Raw genomic sequence first — 26831 nt, 5'->3', positions numbered from 1 at the left:
ATAACGCATGGATGGATGGATGGATGGATGGATGGATGGATGGATGGATGGATGAATGGATAACGCATGGATGGATGGATGGATGGATGATGGATGGTGGATGGGCAGACACAACCAACTGTGCGACTGTGTACCCACAACATTGCTAACATACGTTACCTTACAGGGGTACACGTGGGTGAGACAAGAGAAGGGAGGGTAACTGGTTTTTCTTTGACATAATATCCTATCAACTTGATGCAGTTAATAGAGAGCCACAGCACAGTCTAAGCCATGAATTCTAACCGTGGCACTGCCCTTCACCATCTGTGTGACTCTGAGCCAGGTGGGTCTGCTGGGCCTGAGTTTCCTGCCTAAAACCAGTATAAGCATATCTGTTCAGTCTAATTCAGATACAAAACTATATTCATTCAAATACGTGGTAATATTATGACTATCCTCAACCCTCTCCCATGAGAAATAATATAGAAATCCTTTACTTCTCCACATCATGGGACCAACTTATATTAACAGCTCATGTCTTTCCAAGCTTTTTCTTTCTGAAGTAAACTGAAAAGTCCCTAAAGATCCACTATATGTTCATTTTTGGCTCCAAGTGTGATGAATTAAAGTGTTAATGTTTCCAACTATAATTTCCTAGTAGTGGAAGTAATGAGCAACGTCAAATTCAGGGTATATTTACACAAGGGCCGACAATGTTCTCTGCCAGTCTTTTCATTAAGGATTGATACTGTGTCAGAAACCTTTGCTAGAGTTGCCATCTTTTCCAAGATTATTTTCTCTCATTCCACTTCTTAGTCATTGCTTCCTTCCAAACTTCTTTTATAACTGCTTCAAACTTCATCATTCTAAACACACTTAATTTCCTATGATTAGCTTGCAGTCCATAAACCAAAACTTGCCACAGTGTTTTAGGTTACCACACATTGTGACACGACAGATTGTCACATGCTGTCACTGTTGGTCTTTGGGGACTAGACAATACACCAGATGCTACCTTCCCCCATAACTGACATAGCTTGGTCTGGGGGAGGGAGGAGTGAAACACTTAACTTCAGGAGCTCACCCCCTCCCATTTTTCCCCTCGCTCCCTCTACTCTAGCCACTCTGGCTACGTTATTCTGCAATCTCACCATGCTCTTTATCATCTTAGACCAGTGTGCTCGCTGTAGCTTCTGCCAGGAACTCTTTGCCTGGCTAGATCCCTCATTCATTCAGGTCTCTTTGCAAACGTCACGTCCTCAGAGAAACCTTCCCTCTGCCTATCTGCTCTAAAATAGCCCTACCCCATCACTCTCTAGTCCTTTATCCTACTTATTTTTCACCGTGGCATTTATCACTACCTGATATTGTATTATATATTTATTTGTTTCCTTATTGTTTGTTTCCTCACCTAGGATATAAGCTCCATGAGAACAAAGAATCTCAGTCACCCAGTATCTTCAGTGTCTAGAATAGACTGATTGGCACATAGTTGATGCTCAATCAATATTTACTGTGACTCAATTGATAAAAAGTCTCAATTTTCTCCTTGACATAGTGCAAATGGAACCAGATGGGTGAAAAAATAATGAGCGCCCATTTACAACGTGGCTTGGCTCGAAATAACTTCTTGCAACACCCCTAATTAGAAAAGGTTAGAACTAGAAGTTATGGGACAGATGTGGAATATTCTCCTTGGAGTCTGCATGGATTGATGGGGTTGGAGGGCAGGCGCACTTGTTCAAAAGGACAAGCAGGCACCTGAAGCAGAAAGCTAGCTACAATGCTGGAAGACTTCTCCCTGAATCACCAGGGCTCCTCCCTGAGGAAACAGTCTGCAGCATCACGAAGGTCAGGCCACAGGAGTTTACAGAAAATAGGGACGAAATCACCCAGAAGTGAACTTCCACTCAAGGATGCCCACTGCCCTGGCTCCCTCCCCACCACCCTTGAGATGCTGGAGAATAGAAATCTGGCTGTTCTAAAGTATCAAAGCTGAAAGTGAAAAGACCAAAGAACCCAATAAACCTGCTTCAAGGATGAGTTAAATAATAACAGTAGTAACAATAAGATGGCATCTACTTCACTTCTAACCAATATGTTTCTAAAGAAAGGAAGGTGGACATAGTACTAAAATACAATAATTCTAGAAATAGAATACAATTGGGCAGCAAGTGCTTTGTATCTCAAAGAGAGAAAAAAGAGGGGGGAGGGGGAGAGGAGAGGAGGAGGGAAGAAGGAGAGAGAGGGAGAGAAGGGGAGAGGGGTCGGGATATATATATGTATATGTATATATATATGTGTATATGTATACATATATATATACATATACATATATATAGAAAGAGAGGGAGAGGGAGAAAGAGAGAGAACATGGATTCTCTGAAACAAGAAATTAAAACTATGCAAGAGATCAATATCCAAAGATAAATAAATAAAACACATCAAGATGAAGTCTGTTTGTTGAGGTGAAGGTTAAAATAAAAATAAAGCTACATACTGTTTTAATTAGAAGTCTTTTGGTTGTAAGTGACAGAAACTCAATCTGAACCAGCTAAAGCAAAGGCCATGGGAAAATCAGGGACTGCAGTTGGTTCTTAGGTCCAAGTGAAGCAGAGACTGGAAAAACTACCAGGAAGGACTCTTTTCTGCCTCCCATCTCTAATTCTATGTAATGCCTTCACTTCCTCCTGTTGCAGATTGGCTTCTTCAATCTGGATGTAGATATGACCACAGACAGCTCCAGGTTCACACCTCACTCTCTGCCACCTGAGAAGTCTCCCTCTTCCTTCATTCCAATTTGAAAAAAATCCAGGAGAATAACTCTGATTGGCCCAGCTTGAAAATCACATGCCCATCACTATGTCCAGAGAGTGGGTTGCTACCATTGGCACCCCCATTAGAAAGACACAGTACAGTGAGGGGAGGAGCAACAGGATAGAAAAATGAACAAGCAGGAAGCCAATGTGAGGAGTCCTCCCAAACTCAAGGCAAAGGACAAGAACATAGCAAGCACAGAACAACTATGTAACAGACCAATACCCAAGGTTATTCACATGTCATCATTTCTCCAACACATAAGTTTTAGGAAATGTTCTAAGCAGTGGGGGCACAGGTGAGAAAAGAGACGAGGTCTTTAAACAAGACTATTCCAGGTAAAAATAAATGTTCTAAAGAAAATAAGAGTGATGTGCTAAACAGTAATCTGGGGTATGGTCAAGAAACGTCTTACTTTGGAAGTAACGTATTGGCTGAGTCTTGATGAGCAAGCAAAAGCCAGCTATGCAGCTATGCCTGGCAGAGGGACAGCAGCTCAGATTTCATTTCTTCAGGAAAGCCTTCTCCTGAGAGACAACAATGCCTCTCCCACCTGACCCAACACATACACACATCAGGGCCTCAGACTTGGTCAGGCCCCACTTTCACGCACCTACATTTGTCTTTCATAGTTCTTCCACCGTTTGTAATTGCCTACTTATTTCATAAATGTCTTTTTCCTCCATTAAGGTATAACATTCATGGAAGTTTTTTGTTTGTTTGTTTTTTAAGGAGGGTGCAGCTCACAGTGGTCCATGCAGGGATCGAACCAGCAACCTAAGTATTATTAGCACCACGCTCTAACTGACCTAACCAGCCACTGCCGTAACATCCATGAAAGCCAAAACTACTTTTAGCTTAAGAGATACTTATGAAATGTTTGTTAAGTAAAAGAATGAATATGCCGAGGAAAATCTTCCCAAATACAGGGGAGGAGTCTATATAGGTTCACAACTGAACATCACATAAAGAGATCTGGAAATAGGTAAATTCAAAGGTCTTGGCCATGGCGATGCACCAGCAGGAAAGACATATACCAGACTTTTAGTACAGCGTGTATGAGGCTTCACACAGCAGTTACAAAACATCTTAAGACTCCTCTCTTCATTCCTGACCCACTGATCCACCAAAATCCTACATTTCTTTCTCAGTGAATTGTATCTCCATTCTATGCCAGAAATATGAAATTCACCTCTTCAAATCCAGCAATCCATGTCTATTCATTGTACCTAGTAAATATCTTCTAAACCCATTCTCTCTTCTCCATCTCCCTGACCGTTTGTTGCTGCCTTTGGTACTCTAAATTATTTATTTTATCTTTAGACTCCCTCCCAAATAACCCTCCACAATGCCTCAGGGGTGGGGGTGGGGGAGGCACTGGGGAAGAAGGGGAAAAGTATCCCAAACAGGATATCTGATCGATTTATTTTCAAAATAAAAAAACTTCAGTCAAGTTGGCACAGTAAGTTCATGCTTTAAAGTACCCCTGTGCTCTGCTCCAAATACCCAGCAATAATAGATATCACCAGTCTCAAAAACTAGATAAAAACCTCTATGAGCCAGAAATATAAGAGAAATAAAAAAGCAGTGAGCAAGTCTGAAGCCAAAAGGCTGCTGGGCTCTTAATCTGACAGTCAGGGGGTCAGCTCATCAGGGGTTAGGGAACCAGCGCTGGTCTCATTCTTTGATGTTAGGGTTTATCTATGTTTGTGAGAAAAGTCTGCAAAGAAAAGAAAAAGGAAAAAAAAAACAGCTGCAAGTTGCTTCCTGGGCTATAACTTACTCGTAACTGTGAGTCAGAAGCAAGAGGACACACGTGCAGCCTTAAGGCTTAAAACTGAACAAGCCACCTGCTGGCTCAGGGACTGGATCTGTGACACAGACCCTAGTATTACAGGCATGAGCCCTGCCTCCCTTTACAAGGGCTGTCCTGGCGGCTCTAAGGGAGGGGGAGAAGGCAGGACTGGAAAACCAACATACAGGGAAAAGTGAACATGGGTAGCTGAGGAAGAACCTCTCACTCAAAATAAGCCTGAAAACTAAAATTCCAAAATAGATTTTTTAAAAATATAATGCCAATAGCCGATAAAAGAGCAACCAAAACATAAATTCAATCCAAATGAAATCAGTGTTCCATAGGATGTTCTATAAATCAATAACCTATATTGTTATAGGATTTTAAAATACTGTAACAAATGTTTTTAAATAAATATGATTAAGAGAGAGTAATACAGGTATGATATCCATAACAAAAATATGAGATTATAAAACAAAAGTAGGCAGAAATGAAGAACAGATGGGAGAGCCAATTAAAAATCCTAGAAATACAAACTATAGTCAGTGGGATTAAAAAGAGAAAAATCCTCAACACCCAAGATAAACTCCAGAATCTAACAGCCAAAGAGAGAAATTGGTCATTAAAAAAGAGTACTAATAAATTCTTCCAAAATAGAGCACAGAAAAGCAACAAGATTAGAAAGATTAATTCAAAGTCGTACAGGACAGATTGCAAGGCCCCAATATTCATGTAGGAGTTCCAAAAGAAGAAAACGAAGGTAATTGCAAAAAATTAATATTGAGAGAGACAACAGCTGGGAATTTTATAGAAAAGATGTGAATACTCACATCAAAAATGATCTCCAAAGACCAAGCAGGATAAATGAATCTATACCTAGAAACATTATAGAAAAATTGAAGAAATTTAGGATAAAGAGAAGCTCTTCAAAGCTACCAATCCCTTCGTTGGGACTCCAGCAGCCCACTAGCCATTCGATCAGCATACATTTACTCAACATCTCCACCAAACCAAGTGAAGAAACCAAGATACAAATGAAGTAACCCCAGCCCTCCAAACATTCCCAGCCCAGTGAAGGGGACTGACATGTGAATACGTCATTACAGCTGTGTGTTATGTGCTGTAACAGACGTGTGGACAAGGCACTCTGGATGGGCAGAATCTGCTGAGCTGCACAGGGCCGTGGGAAAGAACGTCCTGGTGAATATTCACACTGAGCTTTGTTTGAACACGAATATACATGGCAGGAAACAAGAATGATAAAAGTAAAAACACGTAAGGACTCATAGTATTTGCTGACACTGGCTAATGACTTACTATGTACCTGTCTTTCAGAAATTATCCTGTGGGGACAAAGCCCCAGAAAGCAGTTTCCAGGCTCTCGGCCTCACATAGAAAGGTGCTGGCTCAGGTAGTAAATGGCCATCAAATGTGATTGGATGGCCATCAGCTGTGGCTAGTTGACCGTCAGCTGTGACTAGTGAGCCATTGGCCACTAATATAACTGCCGTGGCTACGCTAGCAGGAAAATGGGGGCCAGCAAGAAGATGGTGGCTGAGCTAGCAAGCACAGATTGCAGTTAGCACGGCGGAGTGTGGGTTGCGGATTGCAGAGAAGCGGACGGCAGGTTGCGGATAGTGTGGCTCCTGCTTCCTGTGTCTCCAACCCAGCCGCCAGCGAGACTATAGTGGTATGACTCCCCCATCTATGGCTCCGTGGGTGTTCCTTTTTGGCCTCACCATGTTCTGCGTTCTTATGTGGGGAGCGGGAGCTGAGACCCCACATACCACCCTGCATGACACATGGCGCAGCGAGCAGAGTACGGTGCCGGCCAAAACTCCCCGAAGGGCGGTGGACCAGTTTGTGCGTATAAACACTCAGTCTCAGGAAGGCCAGGAGGAGCAGCTGCCGGAGAGCTGAAGACGTGGATGGTTCCCCAACCAGCAAAGGCCGGAGAAAGCAAAGGACATTGCAGCCCTGTGGGCTGGGAAGTGCTTGCTGAGGCAGCCCAGATGCAGGACTTGTAGTCCCAGGAGGAAACACTTGCTGAGTCTTCCATGGGAGATGAGGGTGAGGTCAAGGTTGTCCCTCACCCCCAGGACAGCCCTGGTGAATGACTATGGACTATGGGGAATTGCCTTCTATCCCTAATTTAATGGACAGTGTGACTGTTTGGGAACGTACCACCATGTAGTGGGACTAGCGGATGTTTGCTTTTGTGTCTTGACCGGCCGCCATCGAGAACAGGTAAGCACCTTGACTGTGAGCCGCTGTTGTTCCAGCAGGGTACCCTGAGAGGCCCAGAGAGAGTGGTAGTGCCCTGAGAGCCCTGGCTGAGTCCAGGAAGTCTGGCTGTGCCCAGAGAGAGTGGCAGTGCCCTGAAAGGCCCTGGCTGTGCCCGGGGAGACTAGTGGTACCCTAAGAAACCCAGGAAGTCGGGCTGTGCCCAGAAGTACTGGTGGTGCCCTGAGAAATCCTGGCTGTGCCCAGAAAGACTGGTGGTACCCTGAGAGGCCCTGGCTGAGTCCAGGAAGCCTGGCTGAGCCCAGAGAGTGGCAGTGCCCTGAGAACCCTGGCTGAGTCCAGGAAATCTGGCTGAGCCCAGAGAGTGGCTGTGCCCAGAGCCTGGCTGTGTCCAGGATATTGCATTCACCTCTAGGCTCCTCGCACAGGGCCCCTCGCAAAAGACACTTGTCGCGTGAGGCGAGACCCTTTGGGTGGACAAAGCCCCAGAGAGCAGTTTCCAGGCTCTCGGCCTCACATAGAAAGATGCTGGCTCAGGTAGTAAATGGCCATCAAATGTGATTGGATGGCCATCAGCTGTGGCTAGTTGGCCGTCAGCTGTGACCAGTGAGCCATTGGCCACTAATATAACTACCGTGGCTACGCTAGCAGGAAAAATGGGGGCTAGCAAGAAGATGGTGGCTGAGCTAGCAAGCGCAGATTGCAGTTAGCACGGCGAATTGCAGAGAAGTGGACGGCAGGTTACAAATAGTGTGGCTCCTGCTTCCTGTGTCTCCAACCCAGCCGCCAGCGAGACTATAGTGGTATGACTCCCCTACTTATGGCTCCATGGGTGTTCCTTTTTGGCCTCACCATGTCCTGCGTTCTTATGTGGGGAGCGGGAGCTGAGACCCCGCATGCCACCCTGCATGACATATCCCTAATCCTCAGACCAACCCTCAGAGTTTATGAAGTCCATCTTACAGCTGAGAAAAGTACGTTTACAGTAAGAAACTCTCCCAAAGTCACAAAGTTAATACATAGAAAGTAGAGATTGGTTCTAAAAAAATAAAATATAGACTTCAATTACTTTGACTGACTTTGGTATTTTATTTGATGAAAACCTTGGCAAGAGAATGGTGCTGCCTTGGCAGCACTGTAGTGCTAAACTGGTTCCTCTCCCTTGTTTCCCATACTCTGTTGTTCACGTGAGGACAATAAATAAAGAGCATTGTGGGAAGACTGGTGAGACGGGCACGTGGAAGTTCACAAAAGTCATGATTTGCTTCTTGCTACGATATCAATACTACTATATTTGTTTAAAATGAGCAAATGGCAATCCAAAATAAGTAACTGTTTGAAGCATAAAGGTTTTGTTTAGACGCACAATAATATAAATTTTAACAACATAACAGAGCAGGCTTATTGTCATGAGGTTTCTCTGGTCCCGCTCCCCACATAAGAACGCAGGACATGGTGAGGCCAAAAAGGAACACCCACGGAGCCATGGATGGGGGTTCATACCACTATAGTCTCGCTAGCGGCTGGGTTGGAGACACAGGAAGCAGGCTCCACACGATGCGCAATCCGCCGTCTGCTTCTCTGCCAACCAACCAACCCCCTTGCCACTGTAGCCACAGCAGTTATATTAGTGGCTAATGGCTAACCGGTAACAGCTGGTGGCCACCCAGCCACAGCGGATGGCCATCCGATTACAGCTCCAATGGCCCTCTAATCATCGAACCAGCACCTTTCCACGCGAGGCCGAGAGCCTGGAAACTGCTCTCTGGGACTCTGTCCCCACACTTATGATGACCCAAAGCCTATAACAAAAGTTTCTTGAAGGAACTTCATTTGTTCATCAAGACCATAAAAATGTTTGACGGCGATCATATTTGCTCACGTAAGCTATAAATGAATTCAGCAGCCTTGTCTTGTTAACCAACACACCTCTCTATAAGTGAGCACACCTATATTGAAGTAATTAATCCACCACCATCTATCAGGTGGGTTCGATGGTTAGAGAATTTTGATAATTGCATCCGCTATAGCAAAAAATTGTCTAACTGCTTTGAAGCTAGATTTTTCCCCCCAGTGCTTAGGCACTACATCATACTGCCTAGGAACTGTCTGCCTGATACCATCCCACATCCAGGCCCTTCTATAAAAGAAGTCATATCCCCAAATTTTAGTTATTTGGCTTTTAGAACAATATGGCTAACCAACATCTAAAGTAATTTTTTTATTATTTTTTCATATATATATATTTTTTTAACTTACTCTTTCCGGATATCTTGGCTCTATGCAATTCATTATAGTCACCTTGAAAAGGAAAATCCCACTCATCCCTTTTTTCTCCTACTTGGCTCCCACTTTCTCTAAACTTTTTCAGGACTCAAATACCTGCTACTTTCTCCCCTTCTATGAGAACCTGAACTCAATAAACAACCTCTCCCTAAAAAATATAGATTTTAATAATTTATAAACTAGAATAAATATAAATAAATGTATCACATCTTCCGAAGTACCTGCCTTTTACCTTTTAATCTTTATCTCTTAACCATGGCTTAAAAGGCTTAGTTTTTACTCCAAGACATTCAAACTTTGATGGGTAGATGATTGGCAAAGTCCATCCTCGAGTTCTGGAGGGCACACAGAGAGGCAGCCTATACATAAATTAGCCATGAATATAAATGTGAAGTATCTAATTTCTTACATTGGGTGACTAATGATGATAATGGAAAGCTAAAATGGCAGTAATGTCACTAAGGTATGCTACTTCTAGTAAGACAGCTTAACAAAACTTTTTAACAACAGTGAAAATTTGTCTTTTTGAAGTGAACCTTTTAAAAAAATTACCTTTAATTTAAATATACGTGTGTATGTATACATAAAATGGCCCACTTAAATGAAATTAACTGCAATTTCATGACTTACCTAATTGAGAAAAAAAACAGCACATAAACCTATGATGCACACATTTCTGCACCCTGAATTTCTTTTATAAAAAGAATGCCATTTGTGTACATAAATAATTCGATGGTATGAAACATTCAATTAGGTATTTTTCAGACAATTTTAATTAAGTTTATTCTAGTACTTCAGTGAAACTTTGTTAGAATATTCTAAAGAACTCAATTAGGAAAGGCTGTGTAGCATAATTATAGCGTAGGACTAAACAGTATTAGGATATATGATTTTTAATCATGTTCATTCATTAATTAGCTGTGCAACCTTACCTAAATAACTTAATCTATGTGAGTGTTAGCTCTTCATCTCTGTAATAGAGATAACAGAGTCTTTGTTCCTCAGAAGATGTTGTAAGAGTCGCATGAGATACCGTACACGGAGAAGCTCTATTATTACAATGTAATAACATTCAAACAACTAGATACTATATAGAAAAGAATGATATTTACCTCTGCCTCAAAATATACACAAAATTTAATTCTAAATCAATCATCGACCTCGCTAAAACTATAAAACACCTAAAAGAAAACACAGGAGGATACCTTCACAGCTTTGGGGTAGGCAGGTTTCTTAGACAAGGCACAAAAGGCATTAACCATAAAAGAAAACAGCAAACTGGACTCTGTCAAAAGACAAAGTATATGCCCAAGAGAACTGAATGTGTATGGGCACAAAAAGACTAGCACAGGATATTCATGACAGTTTTATTCATGATAGCCAAAATGTATACACAACCCAAATATCCATCAACAGAAGACGGGTAAACAAACTGTGATACATTCATAGGATGGAATATGACTCAGCAATAAATAGGAATACTACTGACACATGCAACACCATAGATGACTCTCAAAAACATTATGTTGAGAGAAAGGAACCAGAAACAAAAGAATACATACTGTATTCTACCATTTATATGAATTTCAAGAACAAATGCAACTAATGTATATGGTGAAAGAAATCAGAGTAACAGTTGCCTCTGGAAGGAAGGATTGGCTGGAAAGGGGAATGAAGGAATTTTCTGGGATGATGGAAATGTTTTTTATCTTGATATGAGTGATGGTTACACTTACCCCAAATTCATCAAACTGTATGCTAAAGATCTGTGCATTTTATAGCCTGTAAATTATATCTCAATACAGAACTGATGATATTTAAAATCTACTTTGAAAAGTAATTTATAGTAAAAAATAGAAATTTTTGTTATTGAAGGAGTCAACTCTGACATTTTTATTTTTTACATTTCTAAAAGAAAGTCAATTGATATAAATTTGCTAAAAGTACGAAAATACTAAGGTATGAATCATCCAAACATCAAATTATTTATTGAGTGATCCTAGCCCCCAGGCAATGTACTAAGTGCTAGGGACACTGTTTTTGCCCTTAAAAAATTCACAGTTTTGCAAGGGATACAGATATGTACATAAATGTGCTCTGACAGAGGTGTGTAGACACTGTGGACATAAAGGAGAGAATGTTACACTCTCCCTGGAAACGTCAAGGAGATACAGGACTATCAGCTGGAGACTCTACATCATCTGTGGGAACATGAAACCTTTCTGATGAGGTTGAGCCTAACCTGTTATCAGCCCTAAACCTCAGATGAAAGAAATTAGCCCAGCCATCAAATTAGTTGGACTCGAGTGAAGGATATTTTAAGCCATGAGAGCCAGAAATAAAGAATATAAGGTACGTTGCTTGTACCATCTTTGACCTAAGTAACTCTGAAACAGGTGCCAAAAAGAACAAACTTCCCAGTTCCTGTCCCAGATTAGTGAACAGAGCTAGTTCAGTTCTCAAAATTTCTAGCTGTACCATCCTGCTATATATAACTAATTAAATGGTTGGTCAAGTTTAAAGACATGACACATGCTGATAGGATGGAGTAGAAGAGTGAATAGCATGATCAGGATGGGAATAACATCATTCATTCATTCACTTATTCATTCACTCATTCATATATTGTAGTAGTTAAGAATATGGATTAAGCAGAGGATTGAATCAGTGATCTAGAAGATAAAGTAGCAGAAAACACCCAATCAGAACAGCAAAAAGAAAAAAGAGTCCAAAAAAAGGCAGACAGTTTGAGGGGCCTCTGGGACAACATCAAGTGTATCAACATTTGCATCATAAGGGTACCAGAAGGAGAAAAGAGAGAGCAAGGAATTGAAAACCTATTTGAAGAAATAATGATGGCAAACTTCCCTAACCTGGGGAAGAAAACAGACACACAAGCCCAGGCAGCGCAGAGAGACCCAAACAAGATGAACCCAAAGAGGCCCACCCCAAAATACATCATAATTAAAATGCCAAAGGTTAAAAACAAAGAAAGAATCTTAAAAGCATCAAGACAAAAGCAGTTAGTTACCTATAAGGGAGCTCCCATAAGCCTGTCAGCTGATTTCTCAACAGAAACTTTGCAGGCCAGAAGGAACTGGCACAAAATATTCAAAGTGATGAAAAGCAAGGACCTACAACCAAGATTACTCTACCCAACAAAGCTATCATTTAGAATTGAAGGACAGATAAAGCGCTTCCCCAACAAGAAAAAAATGTTCGTGATCACCAAATCAGTATTACAAGAAATATTAAAGCGTCTTCTTTAAGAAGGAAAAAAAAGATTAAAAAACATGAATAAAAAAATATGAATAACAAAATGGCAATAACTACATATCTGTCAACAATAACTTTAAATGTAAATGGATTAAATGCTCCAATCAAAAGATATAGGGTTGCTGAATGGATAAAACAACAAGACAGTAGTAACATATGCTGTCTGCCTACAAGTGGCTCACTTTAGACCAAAGGCACACACAGACTGAAAGTAAAGGCATGGAAAAAGATATTTCATGAAAATTGAAATGAAAAAAAAAAATCTGCGGTAGCAATACTTATACAAGACAAAATAGACTTTGAAACAAAGGCTATATAACAAGAGACAAAGAACAACTCAGCAATTCCACTTCTGGGTATTTATCCGAAGAAACCCAAAACACTAATTCAAAAATACATATGAGTATTCATACATATATGTTCACTGCAGCATTATTTACAATAGCCAAAATATGGAAGCAACTTAAGTATCCATCAACAGATGGATGGATATGGTATATACAATGGAATATTATTCAGTCATAAAAAAGAATGAAATCTTGCCATAAGCAACAACATGTTTGGACTTAGAGGGTATTATGTTAAGTGAAATAAGTCAGAGAAAGACAAATACCATATGATTTCAGTTATGTGTGGAATCTAAAAAACAAAAACAAAAAAACAAAACAGAAACAAACTCATAGATACAGAGAACATTTTGATGGTTGCCAGATGGGAGGGGGATTGGGGGTGGGTGTAAAGGGGGAAGGATTAAGTACAAATTGGTAATTACAAAATAGTCATGGGAATGTAAAGTACAGCATAAGGAATATTGCCAATAATATTGTCACAACTATGTATGGTGTCAGGTGGGTTCTAGATTCATTGGGTGATCACTTTATAAGTTATATAAATATCTAATCATTATATTGTACATCTGAAACTAATATAACATTGTACGTCAACTGTAATTAAAAAATAAAAGATTATAAAATTTTTTTAAATTTAAAAGGAAACAAAAAAATCATCATAATGTTTAGTACAGTGATAAAATAGCTGCTCTGTATAAAGTATTTTATTTTAATTTTTAATAATAAATTTAATCCTTATGGTACCTTTACAATTTCTGGATTACGTAGTACAGCATGATCAAAAGCCAAGAAGATTTTCTTAAATTTCATCATTAAACCATCAAATCTGATCTAAAATAAATACTTAAAAAACAGAGAGGCTATACACCATGACCAAGTGGGATTTATGCTAGGAATGCAATTTTCACATATGAAAAGCAATTAATGTACTACATCATATTAATATAATAAAGGGGGGAAAACACATACTCTTTTCAATAGATGCAGAAAAATCATTTGACAAAAGTCAACACCCTTTCCTGATAGAAACACTCAACAAACTACGAATAGAAGAGAATTTTCAACCTGATAAAGAGCATCTATGAAAAACCCACACCTAACATCATACTTAATGGTGAAAGATGGGAAGCTTACCTCTTAAGATCAGGAACAAGACAAGGATGTCTCCTCTCACCACTTCTAGTCAACACTACACAGGAGGTTTTAGCCAGGGCAATTAAGCAAGAAAAAGGAATAAGAGGCATCCAGATTGGAAAGGAAGAGGAGCTCCAGTGGCGCAATCGGTTAGCGCACGGTACTTATACAGATTGGAAAGGAAGAAATAAAAGCATGTCTATTTGCAGATGATATGATCATGTATGTAGGAAATCCTAAGGAATCTACCAAAAACAAACAATTACAGCTAATAAGTGAGTTCATCAAAGTGATAGGATACAAGATGAATATAAAAAATCAGTTGATCAGTTATATTCTATATATTAGCAATGAACAATCTGAAAATGAAATTAAGAAAATAATTCCATCAAAGAGAATAAAATACTTAGGAATAAATTTAACATAAGACTTGTACTTGTTCTTAAAACTATAAAACATTTATAAAAGAAATGAAACAAGACCTAAATAAAGGGAAAGCCATCTTGTGTTCACGGATTGGAGGAACTGACATTGTTAAGATGGCAATATAACCCAAATTGATCTATAGATTCAATGCCATTTCAGTCAAAATTCTAGCTGCCTTTTTTGTAGCGATTGACAAGCTGAAGCTAAACTTGAAAACGAAATGCAAGAGACCCGGATTAGTTAAAACAATATCGAAAAAGAACAAAGCTGGAGGACTCATACTCCTTTATTTCAAAACTTACTGCAAAGCTAGCTACAGTAATCAAAATAGTGTGGCACTGGCATAAGGATAGACATATAGATAAATGGAACAGAAATAAACCCATACATCTGTGGTTATTTGACTTCCATTAGATGCCAATATAAGTCAAGGGGGAAATAGTCTTTCTAACAAATAGTAGTGGGACAACTGGATATCCACACAAAAGAATAAAGTTGGACCTCTACCTCATACCATATACAAAAATTAACTCAAAATGTATCCAAGATCTAAATGGAGGAGCTAAAACTATAAAGCTTGTAGAAGAAAACATAAGTATAAATCTTTGTGACCTTAGATTAGGCAATGATTTCTTACATGTGACACTTAAAGCACAAGCAACCAAAGGAAAAATAGACAAACTGGATTTCATCAAAATTTAATCAAGAAAATAAAAATACAGCCTAAAGAATGGGAGAACACTTTTGCAAATCACCTATCTGATACGAGTCTTGTATCCAGTATAAGGAACTCTTAAAAGTGAACAATAAAAAACAACCCAGTTAAAAATGGACAAAGGATTTGAATAGACATTTCTCCAAAGATATATAAATGGCAAACAAAGACATGAAAAGATGCTCAAAATTAGTATTAAGCAAAATGTAAATCAAAACCACAATAAGATACTACTTCATGTCCATTAAGTGGACATGGCTATGATAAAAAAGCCATATAGGATGGCTATAATAAAAAACGATGGATAGTAACAACTGTTGGCAAGGATATGGAGAAATAGCAACCATCTTACATTGCTGGTGAAAATGTGAAATGGTGAAGCTGATAAGGAAAAGTTTAGCAGTTTCTCAAAAGCTAAACACTGAATAACCATATGATCCAGCAATTCCACTCCTAAGTATAAATCCAGAAGAACTGAAAACTGGGGTTCATACTGATACTTGTATGCTAATGTTAATTGCAGGATTGATAATAGCCCAAAAGGGCAAACAACCTAAGAAGCCATCAACAAATGCATAAGCAAAATGTGGTATGTACACACAATGGAATGTTACTCAGCTATAAAAAGAATGAAATTCTGATACATCTTACAACATGGATGAACCTTGAGGACATGATAATAAATAAAATAAGCAAGACATAAAAGGACAAATACCGTATGACTATACTTATATGAGTGTACCCAGAATAGGCAAATTATTTATAAAGACAGAAAAATTAGAGGTTAGCAGGGGAGTTATGCTGAATGGTTACAGAGGTGCTTTCTGGGGTGATGAAAATTTTTAGAATTCGTGGTGATGACAGCACAACATTTTCAATGTAATTAACATCACTGAATTGTACACTTACAATGGCAAATTTTATGTTACATATATTTTATTACAAGTTTTAAAAATTAATAATATACCCAAGCCATAGAACTGTACACGTTAAATGGGTGAATTATATGGTACTGTAAACCAATAAAGCTGGTTTTTTAAACATGAAGGAAAAACAAAGAAACGAGGTCTCAAGCTATAAAAAGACATGGAAGAATCTTAAATACATATTGCTAAGTGAAAGACAGCAGTCTGAAAAAGCTACATATTGTAGGATTCCAACTATACGACATTCTGGAAAAGACAATAGTAGAAAGATCAGTGGTTGTCGGGTTGGGAGGATGAACAGGTAGAGCAGAGGGCATTTTCAAGGCAGTGAAATTATTCTGTATGATTCTGGAATAGTAGATACGATATTCATTTTTCAAAACCCATAGAACTAGAACACAGTGAGCCCTAATGTAAACTAAGAACTTTAGTTAATAATAATGTGTCAATATTGGTTCATCGATTGTAACAAATGTACTAGACTATTACAATATTAATAGGAGAAACCATGTGTGGGTGGGGAAGAGTACATGAGAACTCTGTACTTTGTGCCTAATTTGGCTGGAAATCTAAAACTGCTCTAAAAAATAGTCTATTTTAAAAATGTATACTTAACACAGAGATTGCACTGAATTTTATTCTTTTCTCATGATTCATAAGACTACTCATTTTTAATATAAATGATAATTTCACATGAGACGGAAGTGCTGATCTTTTACCCTTGTGGACTATCAGGTATTACTGAATCTTCGCAGTTCAGTGTTCTACACCCTTTCCCTATTTCACCTCCTCCTCCATCCCCGACGAAATTCTGACCTAAATTTCTGAATTCATAAAACTATTTCCATCTAGCTAATCTTTGAAGATTCCATAGTCTTTGGAAACACTTCCTTACATTTATGACTAAATTCTAGTCTAATTAAAATTATGAATTACAGTGACATTATTATACCAATTTGCCATGCCTCCTGCTTTTTTTACTTGGCTCATTTTCTATGAGGCATCATTTCTCATGAACCTAAGTGTGTTTGTTTTACACATCCTTTAGAAAAAAACAATATATTGTTCTCTAAGGTACTCAGGAAGACAACACAAAGGATTAAACTGAAAACTACAACTGTCCCGGAGGAAAAGTAGCTAATACATTTAAGAACAACTTTTCCCCAGTTCCTGGTTTAAAATGATCCCCTCCAAAACCCTTAATCTTTAGTAACACACTGTATAAACTTCTTTAACTGTTACCTTGGTCTTTTCCAGCTTCATCTATGTGTTGAAAATCTTTTAGTGTTTGAAGGTTGCAGAAGCCCTCTCTACAATGCTGAATAACTTTCTTTGATCCATTCTTGATGAGATAATCCATTAGTGTAAGGGATTTATACACATGACGCCAGTTCTTTCCATGGTCGTTTAGTCTCTGCCATAGCATATTCATAATTTCTGAGAGAGAAATCGTGTTGAAGGTCAGGTCACTGATATCTAACATCAGAGAACTAGAGGGACCCCAAGGGTCATTAGAAGTTGCTTCCCTGACTTTGATTTCAGCATCTGAGTAATTTTTCACAAAGTTTTTCACTTGCCTCCTGAATGCCATAAGTAAGACAAGGTGAGATGGGGCTGAGAGCAATGGAATAAGAGTTTATGTGATTGGTTTATAAAACCCTTGAGAGGTAAGTGGTCCCCATTTCTGCTGCTCCCAAATACAAATGATTAATCTCCATCTTGACAAGGTATCAATTTTCTGCAAAGAAAAGCAAAAAAAATTTAAAAAGGTAACTATTTTTTAATGTCTAAAGAAGACCAAGTCAGTCTGAAAAATCTAGCTTTAGTTTCTAAATCAGCCCCTCACTTACATCAGCCAGAATTGAAGGTACCATATAAATGTTCCGAGGATCAGTATGGGAAAATCTCTCATAAGGGATTGGCCTACTTTATTTCAAGAAATATAGGTGGTCTTTCCAGTCCTAAAGTTTCCTGCAGAAAATATCATTCAACCCCTTTGCCAGAAATAAAATTATTATTAAGCATTATATGGACAGTGGACAACTTAGTATAAGAAAATGGAACTTGGGCTCTGACATTTCACACTTAAGATTTGTTGCCATGTATAAAATATTAAATGAAGTTCTTAAATTAAGATCATGAAAATTGAGTCTTAGAGTTACCAAGTGACCCTATGGTCATATTCTTTTTAGAACTACAAGTCATTAAAATCAGATCTAAATATGGTCTGCTTTCTTGTTAATCTAAAGGAGGAAGGGTCCTCAACTAATTAAGACAAGTAGTTGTACCTCAGTGGACTCCATATCTGACTCTTGGTACCCTAAACCAATTATTTTACTCCTGGTAAGGCTAGTGAGTTCAAGGAAAAACTTAAATTACTTTCTTTACTCAGCTTTAGAAAAGGAAGTATGAGTTTAGAATTCCACAATGTCAATAGTATGATTCAAATAGTGTAAGGATTTTCCTAAAACCTGGAGTGATCAGCATGTATCTCTCAGATCTCAAAACAAATAGACAAAGAAAGGCCCATTTAGGTTGATACAAAAATACATTAAACTTTAAGTGATGCTATGAATAATCAATTCACAAGTTCATAGGAAACCATTTCCTTTCTTCTTTTTCATTATTTTGCATTAAGGTGGGTTCCCTAGAGATGCACCAATGTTGGCCACCAGGATAGTGTACCATACTGATTTCAAGACCTGATGAGCATGCAGACCCAGTGAAGCCTTGACAATCTATAATCAGATTTTACTAGAGAAACTGTATACATACAAAAGAAAATGGTTGAAATCCATAACAAATGTATTTGTTATTTTTAGTTTTGTTTTGTTTCTCTTCTTTGACCTTCTCAACTCCCAGCTCAGGCTTGATTAATTCCAGGGTGTATTTAAGGAAGACATACATTTTCAGAAACATCCTAAGTGAACTATCACTTCTTTTTTTAAAAAATAAGAGAAGGGGTTAATTAGCTTTTTTTTTTTTTTTAAGCACAACACATCCTCAAATAAGCAAGATAGAAAATGTATCAGTTTAATTAAGGTGTCTCAGAAAAAGACTACCATCAACCCTAGGAAGAAAAATAGTTGTGTGTTTTTAAAGTTTTCTAATTTTCTTTCTTCAAATACAGGCATTTTTTATCTGACCCACCACTGCAGCAAAAACCCGATTTGTGGTGTGTTTCAATAAGCTATTAAAATTTTCAATCATGAGGTTTTTCTTTTTCTATTGTCCTTTTTCCCCTCTACCAAGCTCACTCAATGCAGAGATGCACTGTGACATTGGCTTAGAGCAACAAATATTGATCTGTTTCCTCAAAAGTTTATTTAAAGAAAACACCCTGTTAGAACCATAACCTGCAGTAATTAAACAACAGTCGTTAAAACCCATTTTTTCTTTTTTTGGATAGCTACCTTTTGATATTTTGGAGCAACGAAATCCTAATCCTTTAGGTTTTCTTATTTTCTCCAACCTGCATTTTTAAATTTTAAAAAATGTTTCCTTAAATGAATTTTCTGCTCCAGAAATCTATCTAAATAATCAGATAGCCTTCAATCCAATAGAGTAGTTTAAAGTGGATGTGCTTGACATCATGCCAAAATTAAATACATTTCCAACCATCAGAAAAAACAAAAAGAAAAAAGTTTGGATAAGTGAAATAGTATCATTTACTAATATGTGGTAGGTACTTTGTGACATGAATACAGACTACGTAAGACACCATTTTACTAGTGTTATTCTTTCATACTGTCATTCTTTCATACTAACGAGGAATTCAGCTAATCGTAGTTGTACATTGTATGTTGGCTTATTATGTGTTTTAGACACTTGACTACATGCAAATGCTCAGTCTACTCATACCATCAAAAACTTGAGATTGTTATTACAGTAATGTGACATCTGAAACAAAATTAATGCCTAAGAGGGAAAATTTTCACACCTGAATTTTAGTTGTCTGTCTACCCAAATCCTTATAATATTTAGAAATGGAGGGAAGATATTCCATGTCACAAATCTATGCCACCTCCTCTGAGAGGTCTTCACTGACCTTGCTAACTAGGTCTTCCCATCACACTCTTTTCAGCACCTGGTGTATTTCCTTCCTGGCACTTATCATGATCTGTACGTATGTGTTTGTCATTTTTCCTTTGGTTTTCTCCACCACCAGACTGGTCTTTGAGAGCAGGAACCGTTACCGTCTCATCTCCCAAGGTAATCCTATTGAGTAACATGTACCTAGAACATGGCAGGTACTCAAGAAACAGGTGTTGGGTGAATGACCAAATGGTTAAATGATTCTGCTTTGGGATAAACCTGAATTGATTCTACAGATTACAGACATGACATCTTAAAAATATAATCCAGCTCTTGTAATTGTCAAGTAAAATTCAAGAGTATGGAATAAATATTTTTAAATTAATCAGTAAATATTTCTTGAATACTTACCATTTACACAGAATAGTGGATGATATAAAAAGTATAAAACATGACCCCTACATTCAAAAAACATCGTTAAAGAGTTTTCTCCCTTAAAAAAATTCCAAAATAAACAAATGGTGAGGTAGAAAAGGTCTCTGTTTCGTTTTAGATTTACCCACTTCCACAGTGCTTTGGCCAAGACTGTTTCCCCCTGAACTGTACCTGGATTGTAACAGGAAATCATTTAAGTTATCAAGTGACATTAAACTACTGGTCTGCAATCTCTTATCTGAATCCTTTTAGGCCAGATGAGTTGCAGAATTCAAACTCAATGTTTCATTTTATCTTTTACGTTTGAAGGGTAATGCCATGCCTACACCATACATTGCACGATACCCACAGTACGGTATGGGGCCACTTGACCAGTCAAACACATTAATATGGCTATAACAAAAACCTGTAAATATTTGGAATAAATTAAGACAAATGGCTCATTTCAGTTCAGGTCTTGTCGCGAAATAAGTCAGGGGGGACACTGGTTTTCAAAACTTTTGGAGTATCAGAATTAAGAAGAAGGCATTGCGTTCAACTCAGGAGGAAATAGGGTTTGATCCAGGTTGTTTTGGGGGAATGATTATAGAGAATACTGTGGCATTAAGAGGTGTAACTGTTTTGATGGAAAGAACACTGCGAGAAGCGTAGAAACCGAGCCCCTCCTGTGTGTTCATTAATTCATTCAGTTATCAGTTTTCCAGAGTTTATCATGTGACAGGCTCCATTCTAGGAAATGGAGAAATAGGGCACAAGACACAGTCCGCACCCTCTGGAGTAAATGGCTACTCTTTACTGAATACTCACAATGTGCTGGCACCTAGACATTCTCGTATCTCATCTCATTACTTTAATTAGAATTCCAAAAACATGGATTTGAGGTTCTGCTCGGCCATTTCCTAATTAAGGCTTACAACTTCTCTGGGCCTCAGTTCCCTATCTGCCGCGTTAGGACTAATCACGTAGGGAGGACGGTTGAGAGCAAGAAATGAGATGCGTGGGAAAGAACTTTGAACATGAAAGGCGGAGGCTCAGAGAAAATCAACTTCCAGCGGCTACCCACTAAGAGCACACAATTTACCTGGAGGGGGAAGCTGGAGGCAGGAAAGCTTCTAGAAAGTGAGAGTGACGTGATGGCAACACCCGCAGCAGGGACCTGCCCCCCGCCCCCCCAGACTGTGCGGCCTGGTCCACCCCGGGCCTTGGGCCTTGGGCCGCGGGCAGCACCGGCCGAGGCGGGGCGGGTAGCAGACCCCTCCCGGCCCCTCCACCAAGAGAGTCTATTACCTGAGGGGAAGGTCCAGCTACCACATCAGGGCATTTTCCCACTCAAATTCAAGTCCCCTGGTTCCCAGGCCCAACTGCCCATCCTTCCCCACTTCCGCTTCCTCACTTCCGGCCGCTCACTTCCGGCCTCTCCTGGGTCTGGTGCCCCCAGGGCCTTAAGCTAGAGGAATGCTCGGGGCTAAAGTATCCCAGCCTGGGGATATCGAGTGGAATGAAAGTAAATGTCTTCATTTAACAATCAGTTGATCTGTGGTGCGGCCCTAATTCTCCTTTCAAAGAATAAATTTTACAACTTGGGTTAGTGTAATTTTAACTGAGTTGAAATGCCATCCGCAGCTGATTTCCATCTCAAAAGAGAAAGAAATTAATAGTAGTCTCTAGAGATGAAAAGAGCAGTGTGCGTGATGGGCAGTGATGGAGTGCCTTCCCTGACGGCCTCGGGTACCACTGAGGCGTGGGGGATGACACATTCAACTGATGTCCAGTGAACACCGCTCTGTGCCAGGCGCCCTACCAGGCAGTAAGGACCATGACCTGAAACACGAATGCAATGCTGGATGAGTTGACAGGCAAGTGGAGGTGACAGGCACCATCCCAGAAGATTGTGACTAGATGTGTATCCTGTAATAAGACAGGAGCGAGCATGTAATTTTGCCAAGGAGTACTTAAGGGCAGGTTTCACAGAAGAGTTTATATCAGAATTGAATCTTAAAGAATGACAGGCAGTTCACTGAGTAGACAAAGGAGAGGAGGCCATTAGAGGCAAAGGGCGCCTGTGTAAAGGCTTGAAAGTTGAGAGCACCTATCATCTTGGTAAAACTGCCAGGAGTGTAGTTACTATGGCTGTTGGAAAGGCTGTTAGTAGAACAGCAGAGGGAGATGAAGGGACAGAGGAAAGTCAGATCATTAAGGACCTTGTCCATACTACTAGGTGATTTTATCCTTTAGGCATTGAAAATACAATAAAACCCTCATTTTAAAGCATGTTGGTGGTTGAGTAGAATATGTCAACATTCCACTAGGGTGGAGGTGAAAGACTTGGCAGATGAAAGTAACATTTGTTTTCAGTTCCTACTACTTCAATTATAATTATTATTATCACAGATACTGACATGTAGATAGATAAATATAAAATAAGATGATAGGAGATGTGAAAGATGTTGGTGTGCTTGAAATATCGCTTAGCCTGCTATAATATAAAGTAGTGGGGGTAGGAGCCAGAGAGAAATTGAAAATGTGGCCCAGAAACAGACTGTTCAGGGCCTGAATACCAGGCTAAGGTGTTATTCTATAAAGTAGTAGGGGACAAACAACACAAATTTTATATATTGAGTTACAGTTTATGAAGGTTTTTTCTGTGCATATCTTATGTAAATTTCAAAGGAACTCAAAAGTCGGCATTCATTACCCCCATTGCACCTATGAGACAGTGAGTTTGAGCCACATGCTTTTATTCTACATTACTGAGCCCCTGCTATGTGTCAGACACTGTGCTGAGCGATGGGAGTACAAGGCAATTATAGTCTAATGGAGACAGGAATAAGTCAGCAATTATAAGTTGCCTTGATAAAGGCAAGTATAGAGTGACGTGGGAGTAAAAAGGAGATTTGTCTAAATCTACAAAGTTAGGGAAGGCTTCCTGGAGGACGTGAACTTGAGCTGAGTTTGCAGGAACAAACAGGTTACATGAATTGCCCAAAAACATTCAACTAGCAGGTGATTTAGCTAGAACTTGAAACCAAATCTGCTGCATCCAATTCTATGCCCTTTCCCCTACCCTAAGGAGTAACCATGGATCATTGACATTGCTTGAGCTCTGTTGGCATTCTCACTCACAAGTCTACCTTTTGTATTTTCAGAAGGTCAGAGATTCCCAGATTTAAAAGAAAAAAAAAAAAACACCCATTCCTCTTCTTCTTCTAGAATGAACTCTGGGTGAGTTCGAAATGGAATTGATTAGGCAAAAGTGTAAAGTGTTATATACCTAGTGGAATTAACTCTGTTAAAGTGGCATTATGTAAAAGGTCCTTCTTATCTGCTTTCCTCCATTTGGGGGCACCATAATTTAGTTGTAGTATTGTAGCATTCACCAAATGCAGACATCATTTCACAATAATTACTTGGTGTGTTTTTGCCCCCGAACTCAGAGTTTTACAAAAGACAACAAAGTTTTCTTCTCTTGATTTCTAGGGCATCACTGCTCCCTCCCATCTCCTTGGCTAGTTTCTCCTCATTTCTCTGACCTCTCAGCTTTGGAGGGGTCTGTTCTCTATCTGTATTCATTCTTTAGGTGGTTTTATCCAGTCTCATAGCTTTAGACATCCTTTTCTCTCTCAACAACTCTCAAGGTGTTATTAAGGCCCTAACCTCTCCTGACCTTGCCGCTGATGTTTCTCAGAAACATCTCGAATTTAATATGTCCAACACGAAGCGCCTGACCTTCAAAACCATCTCCCCCATTTCAGTAAATGACAATCCTTGCTTCTAGCTTCTCCAGCCACAATCTTGGAGTCATCGTTGAGTCCTCTCTTTGTCTCTCATACCACACATCATATCCATCAGTTCACCTTTAATACAGGTAGCTCCTGTCTGGGTAGTATGTGGTCAGTAGATAATGAATGGTTTATCAGTGCCACATTCTAATACATGATAAAATATAATATTTATGTTTCCAGATTTTATGGTCACCCTGTATATTCAGAATTCAATCACTTCTTACCACCTTCACTTCCAACCACCTGTCCTCTGTTGCCATCATCTCTTCCAGGACTATTGCAGTAGCCTCCTAACTGGTCTCTCTGCTTCTGCTCTTGCTCCTCTACAATATAATCTCAACACAACAACCAAAGATCCTTTTAAAACTTAAAACCCAGGTCAGATCATATAACTCCCCAGTTCAAAACCTGCCATTGGCTCCCATCTCACTCAGAGCAAAATCCAGAGACCTCGCCATGGCGAGCAAGGCCCTACGTGTTCTAGCCCCTCCTCCCTCTCCAACCTCTATCTTGACTCCTCTCCTCCTCACTGACTGAGTCAGGCTTGCTCCCCCCTTAGGCTTGCACCTGCTGGTCCTTATACCTACAAAACCTGTTTCCTCAGAGAGCTATCGAGCTGGATCCCTCACTTTGTTTTGGACTTTACTCAAACATCCTTTGATCTCCCAGTAAAATCGCAACCCCCTCCCCACCTCAGCCACACTCCCTCTGACTCTTGCCACATTTTCTGTTTCTCCGTGGTAGTACAACCATCTGACATACGTATTGTTTCTCCCTGTGCCAGAGGGTATGATCCAAGAGGGTGGGGACTATGTTTTGTTCACTGATACATTCCCAGCACTTAGAACAGGCCTAACACAGAGTAGGTGTTCAAACGTTACTTATTGAATGAATGAAAAGAGAATGTTTGGATCTACACTATTGAATGAGAAGTACACATTTTACCATAAAATTTAATTAAACATAATTATGCACAAGGAGTTTTGATATTAATAATAATCCTCTCAAAAGGAATTGATGAAAACTTTTAAACAAGTATGGTCTTAAAATTTCTCCACTGTGGATAAGTTCAGATTCCACATATTCCTGAACCTTCCCAATTTTGCTGATGTTTTTTCTGAGTGTCCATGACATTAAGGACTGAAATGCTGGCATTCTCACATTACGGTCTTTATTCTTAGGTCCTGCCTTAGCAGTTGTTCAATTACAGAGCTGGTATGAACCACTGCAATGGCCTTGCTTCTCTCCCAGGGTGCTCTATAACACACCTGCCAATCATTACTTACTACCGCAATAACTTCTTGTTGAGATGTTCCTGTCCTGCCTCTACCCCTTACTTGTAAGGGAGAGGGGCTCTAGTCTGCTCCCTGGGCACAGTGCCTTGGGGAAAAGTAGCTTCCTCATTAGGGTGTGAGCTGAAAACACCACCGTACTCCCTATAGTTCAACGCTTCCTCTTTCTTCTCATTCCCCAGTCAGGGAAGTTTTAGGGACTCAGTGTTTAACCACCTCTCAACACTGGCTTGGGATAAGGACTGTGGCCAGAGGATTGCAGTGTTCAAAAACTGGCAGAGGAGCTGGTGGGTGTAGCGATGACCCAGATCCTCACACCATAAAGACTGAAGAACACAGGCCAACCATTGTTTTAAAGTCAGCAACATGTCGTTATCTCAAAAATCCTATCTTTATAGTATGTGGAAATAATGGGGACCCTACTCAGACACAACTTGAATTTAAGAACATTCAACAAACCAGCATTCATAAAAAGAAAGTCCTTCATTAAGGAATTAAGAGTAGCAAATTACTCCTTTTAACTCATTCAACACATATTTACTGAGCACCCACTGTGATCACGGCACTCTGCTGATTCTACACCAGATTCTTCTTTTCTATTTCAACAAAAATATTGAGCAATTGTAGCCAAGGGAAAAGTTCAAATCAAAGAGTAAATCTTGAGCAAGATCAAAGTATAAAGGGGCAAAGAGATAGAAAAGGATGCCATTTCGCATTGTAGAATAAGGTTAAATTTTAGAACCCCAACTTGAGTCTTATATGGTACTCTCCTTCTTAGTCTTCAAGGGATTAATGCCTGGGACATCCTGTGAGCCCACATTTCCCTCTTTTCTTTTTGGATCTGGTCCCAAACTCTGAATTGTACCACTTAGCAACTAGCAACTTGTCTAATTTTGTGCAAAAGCTGCAATGCTGCAATCCATTTTCTAGCAAGAGCAAAGAGAGAGGAAGAGGCCTTCATGAGTTGGAGGAACTTCAAGAGGAGGGCGAGCTATGCATTTGAAGGTAAGAACTGAGAACGTTGAAGGTGACAGAAACTTTAGGTCAGTGAAAAACCTTAAAATCCCAGACATCCTTTTGTCCAACCAACTGAAGAGAAAATGAATCTCAGAAATTGAAGCAACCAGTCCCAGTTCATGTCTGACGGAGATAAAACTGGGATTAGAACACATCTTGGCTCAGAGCCTTTGTTTGTTTGTTTTCAGGGTGATTTTATGGGCTAAGAGTAATACTGTAGGTTGAGTGCACTAAGAAAGCATTTTCTCTGGGATTTTAATATAGTGAGTGATCTAGGGTGGTATTAAATAAGTTCCCCTAAGAATTCCTACTGCTTCTC

At 39.4% G+C, this 26831-nt stretch overlaps 1 protein-coding gene across 1 annotated transcript in view; it reads right to left on the bottom strand.

Annotated features, from left to right (window-relative positions):
• ENTHD1 (ENTH domain containing 1) overlaps positions 1-17542 on the bottom strand; it is a gene marked incomplete at both ends in the record, with an annotated part of 91513 nt that extends 73971 nt beyond the window's left edge. Inside the window, one exon of the mRNA XM_081059260.1 lies at positions 17194-17542. Coding sequence (XP_080915386.1) covers positions 17194-17542 — 349 coding nt within the window. The remainder of the gene's footprint in view (positions 1-17193) is intronic.
• Between the last annotated feature and the right edge of the window lie 9289 nt (positions 17543-26831).

The sequence above is a fragment of the Rhinolophus hipposideros genome (assembly GCF_964194185.1).
Source record: "Rhinolophus hipposideros genome assembly, chromosome: 9".
Lineage (NCBI taxonomy): Eukaryota > Metazoa > Chordata > Mammalia > Chiroptera > Rhinolophidae > Rhinolophus > Rhinolophus hipposideros.
The sequence above is the reverse complement of the archived record's forward strand: the minus strand, read 5'-3'. Positions and strand labels throughout refer to the sequence as shown.